The sequence below is a fragment of the Lactuca sativa genome, chromosome 5 (genome assembly GCF_002870075.4).
Source record: "Lactuca sativa cultivar Salinas chromosome 5, Lsat_Salinas_v11, whole genome shotgun sequence".
In the NCBI taxonomy this organism is placed as follows: Eukaryota; Viridiplantae; Streptophyta; class Magnoliopsida; order Asterales; family Asteraceae; genus Lactuca; species Lactuca sativa.
This window is the reverse complement of record NC_056627.2, coordinates 249,414,807-249,426,702: the sequence shown is the minus strand read 5'-3', so window position 1 is coordinate 249,426,702 and position 11,896 is coordinate 249,414,807. Positions and strand designations below refer to the sequence as shown.

General features: G+C 33.6%; 1 protein-coding gene across 3 annotated transcripts; it reads right to left on the bottom strand.

The window, feature by feature from the left end:
- Positions 1-364: 364 nt before the first annotated feature.
- On the bottom strand, positions 365-4,575 carry LOC111877979 (phosphatidylinositol 4-phosphate 5-kinase 8). Of its 3 annotated transcripts, XM_023874478.3 has the most exons (9): positions 4,209-4,572; positions 2,363-3,440; positions 2,068-2,235; positions 1,814-1,979; positions 1,618-1,728; positions 1,364-1,551; positions 1,136-1,293; positions 901-1,066; positions 365-818 (listed from the first exon to the last, which is right to left on the bottom strand). In XM_023874478.3, the coding sequence occupies exons 2-9, from the start codon at positions 3,400-3,402 to the stop codon at positions 539-541; spliced, it is 2,277 nt and encodes a 758-aa protein (XP_023730246.1). In that variant the 5' UTR covers positions 3,403-3,440; positions 4,209-4,572; the 3' UTR covers positions 365-538. The 3 variants fall into 3 exon arrangements, with proteins under 3 accessions (XP_023730246.1, XP_042758742.1, XP_042758743.1); XM_042902808.2 differs by having other exon boundaries at positions 901-1,293; positions 4,209-4,575; XM_042902809.2 differs by having other exon boundaries at positions 901-1,293; positions 2,363-3,391; positions 4,209-4,574.
- Positions 4,576-11,896: the final 7,321 nt, after the last annotated feature.

Genomic DNA, 11,896 nt, shown 5'->3' with positions numbered 1-11,896 from the left:
AACTCAACACAACACAAGAGTTTTTATTCTTCTGTTTGAAATCTGTTGTAAGTAGATACATAAATGCTTAAAACCTTCCTTAACTTTTAATCACACGTTTTTAATGAAAATAAACTGTCAAAATATTAAATGGTTGCATGATTAACGATCTCTTCCAAGTATTTGATGTGTTGCAGTTTTTAATTATGAAACAATGATGACACCTCAATTTTCAAAGGTAAAATAATGGAGGTAGCTGTCCAGAAGATGATTGATCACCTTTACAGAAAAGGAAGACCATAAATACCTTTTACTGGCAACAAGACTTTATAAAGTTATTGCATCACCCTACCCTATAAAGCTACTATTTTTTTTCCGCGTAGCATTGAAACAAGATAGGCTTGAATTAGTTTATTACATAATAATAAAAGTTGCAAAAAATAAGAGAGAGCATGATATGATTATGATACATAAAAGTTACAAGAAAAAGGATAATATTAATTAAAAGGAAAAACTATATACTTGGGTATAGGTATAATAAAAAAATCTTAATGGAGTTTCAGGGATCAACAGGAAAAACCTTGTGAAGAAAATCGATGAAACGCTTGGAGTAAAATTTAGGATCGGCAACAGATATTGAAATGGGATCATATCGAACGGATTTACAGGCTTGCTCTATTTTCTTTCTCATGTTATAATCTTGTAGAATATCAATTATTCCAAGATAAAGAACAACATCATAAACCTCAAAAAGTTCCACCTCTGTTGAACCAGAAACCTCTTGTGAAACTTTCCGGTTTGCCTGAGCTGGCATGTTTACCCCTAATTGCACTCGTAATCTGAATATATAATAAACAATTAATTATTAATTTTAAACAAACAAAGAAAAAACAAATCCCATTGTAAATATTAATTAAATACCTTCCAGTTCCTGGAAGAAGGAGATCGACTTCCTTGTCTCCTACAGAAAACGCTCTTAAGGTGTTTCCTCTTATGTGAGGACCTGGTGCAGTGTTCACTGAACTGGGTTCATGTGTCACTAGGAGAAGACCCGTTGGAGGGATTGACAGCTCACCCGATTTTGAACCTAAATTAAAAATCATTTCTAAATTTTCAATTTTAATCAAAATAAAAGACAATTGACATTGAAATTTACCATCGTCAAATTCAAGAGATGAAGAAGACCCATGCTCTGCATCTGGCGCTTCCAACAGAGCCTTCAAATGCTCAGGAGCTCTAAAATGCAATCCAAGTAGAAGACTATAATCAATAATCTGCTGAGATTCTAAAAACGAACAGTCTAGCTGGATTTGCCTGCAAAATAACATACTTGTTTAAAATCATAGTTAATTTCAACATATTATAATAATATAAATAGACTTACTCGAAAAGGGCCTCACGCAATGTCCTGTCCATATGAAATTCATATGCAAGATCAAGGTCTTTTAATGTGGTGCCCTCGTCTATATGATCTTTATTTGTAAATCTTCCTTGATATGAACCCTTCAGATCATACCTCCTGTGTATCCGTAATTCTGTTTTAAACATGTTTCCCATCACTATGAATCGCACCTATAAAATTAAATTCAAATTCGTTAATCACAAAATTACACATGAATCGGAAAAACAAAAATATACCTTCTTGCCACCTCTTAGTGTTATCTCATGGAGTCCAAAAAACTTGGTGATCAAAGTGTTGTCATACTTTTTAACATGATCATAATAGCTAGGAAGCATCTTCAACAGAACCTACACAAATAATATCATATTCAATTCTCTGCAACTTTAACGCAATAATTAAGATTATAGTTTTAATAATAAAATTATATAAAACCTTCAGCTCAGATCTTCTTAGAGTCTTGATTACAAATCTGTCATCATGAGAGAGATAAAATAAGCTGCCACTTTTCCCTGGAGAAGAAAGCTCTCTCAATCCATCATCCCCACAGATTGACATCATATACTCTGCAGCGTCTAACTTAAACATCTCTCTCAAATTCCTGAAGAGAAACAACCATCACAATCTACTACAAAATTACAAATCTACCCTTTACATTTTTTTATCTATTTTTGCATACAAACAGATACCTGAAGACCATGGGACAGTAGTCTTTCCAATGGAAGTCAACAGAATAATGTGGAGGTGTAAACTGTGAGCCTTTTCTTGGGAAATACATCCTTATTCTAGCACGTTCCCCAAAGTCTGAAGACCTCACTTCACGCATAGGAACTGGTGTAATCTTGCCAACTGTGTACCTGTGAACTTCAAATGATACAACACATGAGTTGTGTTGTGGTAATAATAATAATTAGTAAAATAAAAAAACACATTCTTGAAAGAAAAAAAAGGAAAAGTTGAGATGTTCAAGTATGATTTATTTACCTGATACCTAGTTGAAGATTAAGCATCAAACAGTAGCTTTTATGACCTTCAAAAATATCCACACATGATTTCTGTTTCGATTCGTTTGTGATACGTTTACTTTGCTTGCTTTTGGACGATAACGCCCCTGAATGATTCTTAACACGTTCTTTCATTAAAACACCTTGCATGTACTCTCTTTCCCATGCCACAGTACTATCATCATCTACTTCACTTCCACCTTCATCTGAGATATGAGAAAACATTTCTGTTCTCTCAGAAGCAGAAAACTCTCTAGTGGAATCCCCAAGGGCATAATCGTCATCTGGCGGGATTCTCCTGCTTGTTATACGACCTGACTCTCTAAAAAAACCACTAAAAGTAATTTTTTCAGAATAAGTTCGAGTAACATTACGTTCTGGATCCCTGAATCTTTGAGAATGAGCTGTCTTTCTAAAAGATGAGCATTTACTTCCTGCAGGATAAAATGTGCCTTGACCATCTTTAAGCCCTTTTGTCCATGTCCCAAAATAGTAACTACCATCTGAAAACCTATAAACACCTGACCCATGTCTATACCCATTTAACCAAGATCCATCAAAAAGGTCACCATTTACCCATTTCATTACCCCTCTACCAAACATTTTACCTGATTTCCAGTTCCCTATATACGTGTTTCCATTCCCCCAAGCGTACTTTCCACTTCCTTCATGAGCTCCATCTTTCCAACAACCATCATAAACATCGGAATTACTATACTCTTTTCTTCCAACACCATTTTGAATGTTCAATCTCCATGACCCTTTGTATACAGATCCATCAGGAGTTTTTAAAGTGCCAAAACCATGGAGATATCCACCAGAAAAATCACCCTCATAACTTGTTCCGGATGACCATGAGATTCGACCTCTACCACACATCTTTCCATCTTCCCAATAACCATCATAAACTGTGCCATCTGACCATGTGTAGCTACCCATGCCATGGGGGAGTTTACCCTTGACATTACCAAAGTAAACATCTCCATGTAACTTTATCTCCTGACTCATCCTGAAAACCATCAGGGGTACACACCAGTCATGGTTAAAACATGTCAAGCCTATATCATATGGTTAGAAGATTTCCAGGTTAATATCAGGTCGTGAGAGGGTTATAATAATGAAGATATATAGAAATATAAAAGTAAGATATGGTTTGATTCAGATCTACAGAGCTCAACTTACAACAGGGGAGATAGTGTTTGAATAGTAAAAGCAGACATTGTAAGAATCGACTGACCATAAGAAGCAGTGTTTGAACTTCGAATGAAACAAATAGATATTGTATTATATCGTGGAGTAATTAACTACTAGATACAAAAAGAATATATAATTGAAAAAATCTGAGTGATCTCTATCCATTCGTGTTTAAAATATTATTCTACATAGCTAGGGAAATCAAACCACTTTCCATTTATATGCATTGAACATTGTGATTGCTATTGAATATATCTAAGCAGTTGACTTTGACCGTAAGATGGCCTCCAATACTACCTGAAGACTTCAAGCCAGGTAGTTCAATTAACATCGGATTCCAAATAAAAAACTATACTCAGTTTACATTCATCCTCAAGAACCCAATCCAAATCAACAGAAATCTGTAGCAAATAATGATCTAAAAATCCAGGTGCGAAATTATAACATCCTAATTAATCTCCGATGACGTTACTCAAAATTATTCCGCTTAAACCGTCAATCATGTGTGCGTTTTACAGATTTTTGACTAACGAATCAACAAAACGTTTACGAACAAGAACAAATAAAATCCAATTGATGTAAAACTCAATGGAGATTCAAATTCACAAAGAAAAATGCACCGAAGAACTCACCTGCTGAACTGAATCGAATTGAATCAAATCCCAGATAGGTTTTGCATCAACCCTAAAAAAATCGGAAACAAACAGCAAGATCCAGTGGTGAAGCAAGAAAGGATCTTCGAATTGAAGTTTTAAAGTCGCGAATCAGAGACCATATAGAGAAGTTTTGGGTGTGGAGGAGGTGAAAAGCCGGAGTCCCATATCAGCGAATTTCAGGTAAGAAAGGGGGGAAGGGAATAGTGTGTGTTTTTTTTGGGGGAATCACATCATTTGAATACGTGGCAAGCATGCAAAAGGTAGTCAAAAGGTTGATGAACGTTGGATGAGAAATGATCGGGTGGAGAACGGAGATATGACGCTTCCTGCTGTTTTGTCGTTGGTCTGACTGAATGCCGACGCAAAGCATAAGATGAGTTGTTTTTAGATTCAGTAATTTAGTTTTTTATAACAAACAAATCGCATCTTTAATATAATATTTAAAAACAAATCAAATATAGTACGATTTTATTTTCTTTGTTTGTTTCCTAATCTCTATTAATACTATAATTTAAGTTTGATTAATTTTAAATTAGAAATTAAATAATTTAATTATTTAGAAAGTCAGGCAAACATCACCCATGAGAAGTCAATTATTGCTTCATAATAAAATTACCACCAATTTTTTAATCAGGTGGTATTATATATATTGAATAAAGACATGTTTGAAATATTGAAAAATTGAATAAAAAAATAGTTTATATGTAAAATCTTAAAAACAATGTTTTTAGGAAAAAGAAAGAATAAATTATTTTATTAACATTCTAGCCCATGCTTTTAGCTATTCGATTCCATGATGATCAAAAGGCTATGGGAAAAATTCTGGCCTATAAGTATATTTTTTATGATCGAAATTCGGTTCAATTAACTATCCACATACTTTAACTATCGACTATGACATAAAAAATCAAAATATTATTTTTAAATCATTCATTTGATGTATTTCAACTTAGGAATAACCGAATAATATAACTTTATTGAAGGTTAAAAGAGAAGGAATAACTACTTATTATATAAATAAATGCATAAAAAATTAATGTTATTTAAAAATGCTTAATAAAATTTAAACGTGTTCGGTGGATTTACATTTTTCAAAAGTACTTGTAGTCTACATATTATTGGAATTGTTATTGTACTTATAGTATTTACAATATAACAATTCTTTTTAGAAAGCACAAGCATATGAAAGCAATAGACAAGAAAAACTTTGGTGACAATGGTACATACGAGGTCTGTGTCCTAGGAAATAGGAATCATCATCCCATTGTTCATTAGAAAATATAGAATGTTACCTAACGATAGACTTGCATTCAAAATGAAAACTATCGGACTATCGGCTAAGTTCTCAATTGATTTTAGCATTTACATTTATCGTATTGTTTAGATTGGGATAATTTTTATATTATTTTGATATAATTTTCTTATTTTAGTAATAGAGCTATAAAATATTCCAAAATATACTTTATATATACATATTATCTTTTAGTATAGAGTTATAAACGAATTCCAAAATGTATTCTATAAATACATTTATGCTTAATGAGAATGCATTGGTAATTCTTCCATTTTTTATTTTGCTCGGATTAAGATAGGGACTTGTAAGTTCTTATTCAATCGTTTTTGTGGGTAAGTAATAGAAGCAAAAGAAAAAAAACTTAGGCGGGTTGGGTTTCTTTCCAACCTATGTTAGCTATTTCATGTGTTGTTTATTGTGTGTTTTTTTGAACTTTTTATTGGAATTTGTTCCCTCTGGCTCTTTGCTAAAGTTTTCTAATAAAGTTTGTTGTAGGAAAAAAATGCATTCTTTTGAGTTAGAATTATACATCTATCAATGCCATGTTTGTCTATGGTTGATGACTTCCTTTGAATACGAAAAATCAATGATTGTTGTGTCTCAGACTATTTTAAACAGATGCATCAATTACAAAACATGTTGTGTAACTATAATTCATTATTTCATTTGTATGTAACTTATAATTATCTTTCCTCAATAAGGATATAGAGAGATTTAGTTTTCCAAAATGAATTTTATTAACATAAATGATTCAATATATAATTACAAAGAATAAAATATAAAAGGAATACAAATTAATACACAATAATATCCTATGATAGAGGCTTGACTATATTGAATAAATATAGTCGATTACCCCCCCCCCTAAGCGAAATTGGTGGCAGACAAACTCCTAAGTGTTCCCAAAAGGATTCAAGTAACGGTCTTGGAAGCGGTTTTGTAAAAATGTCAGCCACTTGAAGCTTGGTAGGAACAAACTTTGTGTGAAGTTTTCCGGTAGATACAAGCTCTCGTATGGAGTAATAATCAATGTCAATGTGTTTAGCTCAGTGATGTGCAACAGGATTCTAACTGAGAAATATAGCATTCAAATTGTCACATAAAATGGTTGGACGGTCCGAAGGTAAGGCATTGAGATCTCGTAGAAGATGTGTGATCCGAATAAGCCCAGCAGCAGTGTTAGCCATGACCTGATATTCAGACTCACAGTTAGAATGAGACACTGTAGGTTGCTTCCTTACACTCCAGGAGACAAGATTACCACCAAAGAAGATGGAGTAACCATAAGTGGAGCGTTGTGTCTCTATGCAGCGGGCCCAATCAGCATCATAATAGCCTGCTAAGGTTGTCTTTGTAGGATATGAGAAGTGAAGACCATGATAAATAGTACCCTTGACATATCTGAGGATTCGTTTAACCATTTGGAAGTGTTGAACAATCATCGAGTGAAGAAATTAACTTCTCTAATTAACGGCATATGACAAGTCAGGTCTACTGATGGTAAGATATTGAAGTGTGTCAACCAAGGAGCAATAATTAGTAGGATTTGAATAAGGAAATCTTGAACTTAAGAAAGCATCGTTTGTGGCAAGAGGAGTCGATGCAGTTTTGGCATCCAATAGCGAAGCACGAACAAGAATATCATGTGCATACTTAGTTTGATTTAAAAATAAACCATCTGAAGTGTAGTTGACTTGAAGACCCAGAAAATAGTTCAATTTGCCAAGATCTTTAATGGCAAATTCCTGGTGAAGATGGTCGATGAAACAACGTATTGATGACTCATGGTTGCATGTAACAATAATGTCATAAACATATACGAGCAAATATAAGATGCATGAACCTTGATGAAAAACAAACAAGGATGTGTCAGCTTGACTACAACAAAATACTTGTTGTAAGAGAAAAAGACTTAGTCGTTGAAACCAAGCCCTCGAGGCTTGTTTAAGATCGTATAGAGCTTTGTTGAGCAGGCAAACATAATCAGGGTGAGTAGAGCCAATAAACCCTGGAGGTTGCTCCATAAACACAATCTCTGATAAATGACCATTTTTAAAAAAAAAACATTTTTTACGTCAAGTTGGTGAAGATGCCAACGATTTTAACAACAATATATAAGACTAATCGAACCGTGGATGCTCTAATGACAGGACTGAAAGTGTGCGAAAAATGAAACCTTGGAATTTGGGTATAACCTTGAGCAACAAGAGACGCCTTATAATGATCAATTGAACCATCAGAATGATATTTCGTGCATAATACCCATTTGGACCCCACTACATTCGATGATTTGGGACAAGGAACGAGATTCCATGTATTGTTTTGATGAGGGGCTAAAATGTAACATCCCAAAAATACAGGTGAAATTTTGTTTTTAAAATTTATTCAATTCATAAGAAACTGATACCAAAATATTCAAAAGAGTCACACTTTAACATATTATCAAAGTACAAATCCCAAAATCACTAAGTGCGGAAAAACATAGAGTGATGCGGTGCCATCAGGCCGAGCCCTTCCCTTTCAAACCGGAAGTACCTAAAACAGAAACTAAAAGTTGTAAGCACAAAGCTTAGTGAGTTCCCCCAACATACCACATACTAAACAAACATACTGTCAAGCATATCTGGATGTTGGCCTACCCCTTTGGTCTATTTTAAACGGATACTGCTAAGGATATATGGGTGTTGGCCTACTCATTCGGTTTATCTCAACCAGATACTGCCAAGCATATATGGGTGTTGGCCTACCCCTTCGGTCTATTTCAACTGGATATTGCCAAACATATATGGGTGCTGGCCTACCCCTTCGATCTATTTCAACCGGATATCGGTCTATTTCACCCTTACTACTACCACAAAATATCATAACAATAATCACTGACTCATCAAGCAAATACAAACATGACTGACAATTATCACAAAGACAATCATCATGTTATAACATAACTAGTGGCCCGGCCCTGGTGCCTTTGACCTACGGCTACTACAAAGAAAGACTCACCTTAGACTGTGGGTATCAAATCGCACTCAGCGGATGACTTGCGAACTCCTATTCCTATCGCACAAGCACAAAATCCTAATTAGAAGTTAGTTCACGATCTAACTCGAAGGTCCAAAATCCTAGTCCTTGACTTAAGGCAAAAAGACTACTTTACCTTTGCCTTATTGAGCCTCCTACTCTCCAAGGCCCAAAACCACTAAACCCAAAAAGGCATCCAACCCCACCATAGGGGCTTTAAGGCCCACTATGGCCCAAGGACCCCAAACATGGCCTTAGGTCCAAAAAGGACTTGGTTGGACCGAGGCCCAATTTTCTCAAGTCTAAAGCCCACCAAATGAGACAAAAATCTTCCAAGCCCACAGATCGCGTACGCACGCCGTACTTGGCTTATACACCCAACGTACGCTGGTGTTGACCAAGGTCGAGGCGCTGACCCAGTACGTGTGGCGTACACTTAAGTTCATACGACGTACTGCCTTGCCAACCCAAAATTAGCTCCATGTCTTAGTCCCTTACGACCTTACGTCCAAAACCTCGCTCTAGACCCCTAGGAACGTCCTAAGCCATAAACCTACAAACTTTATGTTTTTGCATGCAAGGATGGGGCTCAAAACATGAATCAAGTCCATAAGTACACTTGGTTGGTCCCTAACACTTGCATGGTTGAGTCTTAACCATAAAGATCTGATTTTTATGTCTCAAAACACCTACAAGAGCTCAAAAGGACAACTCATATGATCTGAAGTTCCTCAACTCCAAGAATCTAAACTATTAGACCAGAAGATAACATTTTACCCTAAAACTAGATCTAAACATGAAATGGTCAAGGTTCAAGCTTTATACTTTCAATGTGTCAGAAATGGTGCTAAACTTCTGGATCTATAAGCTCCTCCCGCGTCCTTGCTTCTTCCCAAGCTCCCTTCTTCTTCAAAACACTAAAGAATCACCACAAACTCTCAAGGAAGCTTACAAATGCACTAAAGGTGGCTTAGGGTTCGAGATTTGCACTTCAAGGGCAATAGAGGATGTAAAGGTAAGGGACTTGGGGACTTAAGGTCCTTAAATATGGTGCAAACCCTAAAACTAGGGTTTGCTTCAAACTAGGGTTTGACTAACTTATTGACTTTAGTTTGTTTTTATATTTTAATAAGTCATAAGTCATTCCAAGAAATCACAAATTGGAACTTCTTCAAAACTCATTTTCAAAAACTAAACTAAAAATTGTTTTAAAAGTCCTTATTAAATATCCAAACATTTTTTTTAACTTATTGATTTTTCAAGAAGTCAATTAATTAAAAATGAGTTTTTAGATGAAATCCAAAACACCTTTTTAATTTAACCCATATTACCAAATCAAAAAAATAAAAGTAGGGGTAAAAACATCTTTTTACATACACTTAATGTCTACTTGCAAGCGAGATAGCCAAAGTGACCAACCAAACAAGTTTTTAAAACCATAATAACCACCGGAGTAGCGTTGCCACTAATTGTCCTAAACGTGATCCATTTTGGAAACTAATTGCGAAATTTTATTCTAATAAATATTACTTGAGGAACATTTATAAGTTGTGCCACTTTTATTGATGAAACCAAATGGGATGTAAAGCTTGGTAAGTTCTGAAATTGTTGGTATTTGAGATAAGTGTTTGTTGATATTGTATTGTATGGAATAAAGAAATGTTTGAAATATTAAAAACTTGAATAAAAAACTAGTTTATATGTTAAATTGTTAATCTTAAAAACAATGCTTTAGGCAAAAGGAACGAAAAATTATTTTGATAAAATTCTAGCCCATGCTTTTATCTATTCGATTACTTGATGATTAAAAGGCTATGGAAAAAAAACTTATGGGCTATAGTTTATTTTGATGATCGAAATTCCATTCAATTAACAATTCACATCCTTTAACCATCATTATGACATAAAAAGATCAACAATCGATTTTTAAATCATTTATTGAATACAATTCAACTTAGGAATGATATAACTTTATTTAAAGTTAAAATAAAAGGAATAAGTACGTAATATAGATAAGTACATGAAGAAACCAATGTTTGCGTGATGTAATGTAACATGTGTTGTTCAAAATACTTAATGTGATTTAAACGAGTTCGGATTGATGAAAATTTTTCAAAAGCTACACGTATATATAAATTATCTCATGTTATTGGAATTGTTGTTGTGAATTTGTGATTTTATTTATAGTATTTACACTACAACAATTATTATCACAAAGCACAAGCATACGAAAGCAATAATTATTTATTATCAGCGGAACACAAGAGGGGCTGGGGATGCCCCCGACTTTTTATCCTTCTATATGGGGGTGTTTACGGTGTGGTTTGGTGCGGTTTAAAGTCAAAACTGTGGACCGCACAGCATAATGCGGTTCACAAATATTACAAACTGCACCGTAAATATCATAAACCGCATTATGCAGTGTGGTTCGATGTGGTGCGGTGGGATGCGGTTTAAACACTTCGAAAAGAAATTTTTTTACTTAAATCCACTTCATCATTAAGATTCAAACATACGCCTCAACACCGATCGTAAAGAAACTTTAAACATAATTAAGAAAAAATAATTCAATGTGAAAAATAGTACATTTAAAAACACTATATTTAAAATTATATTATTCTTTTAAAAAAATAAATAAACAATCTGATAGATTTTAATATTCATTATCATAATGTATACTTTAGCAAACAAATATAGACTTACAGACAATTTATTCTATATTTAGTTTTGCTTAGAGAAAAAAAAAAGTTAAAATACTCCAATTAATTATGTCAGTTGTCCCAATTGTTTGGGAAAAAAATTATAAGGTCATTATAACCGCCTATATAGCATGTTTACTAGAGTCAAAATAAAAATTGTGTTGATCACTAAACTATTTTTCTTGTACATCTAAAGTTCTTGAACAATTTGTTTTTATTTCTTATACCATTTGTACATCTAAAATTCTTGAACAATTTGTTTTTATTTCTTATACCATTTATGAAATTATTACTGATATTTGTTTTTTTCTCATCCATCATCACAAGCGGATGCAAACAAATTTTAATTTTTTTTTTGTCTTTGATTTAACTAAATGATTGAAATATATGCTCATGATGTATACAAATCAACCATCAAAAGCAAGCACAAACAAACCTATTATTTTTTGACCCGAATTATTTTATTCTAGTTTTTAAGTTTTTTTTTTTTTTTTTTTTCCAAAATACAATTGTTGTGTTATCTATACAAACTATAATAATAAACTGTTAAAAAAAATATTTCAACTGGTAACCGAGATAGTTAACATATGCTACGTTAACTCTACAAATTGTAAGAATAAATTACACACACACACACACACAAAAAAAAAAAA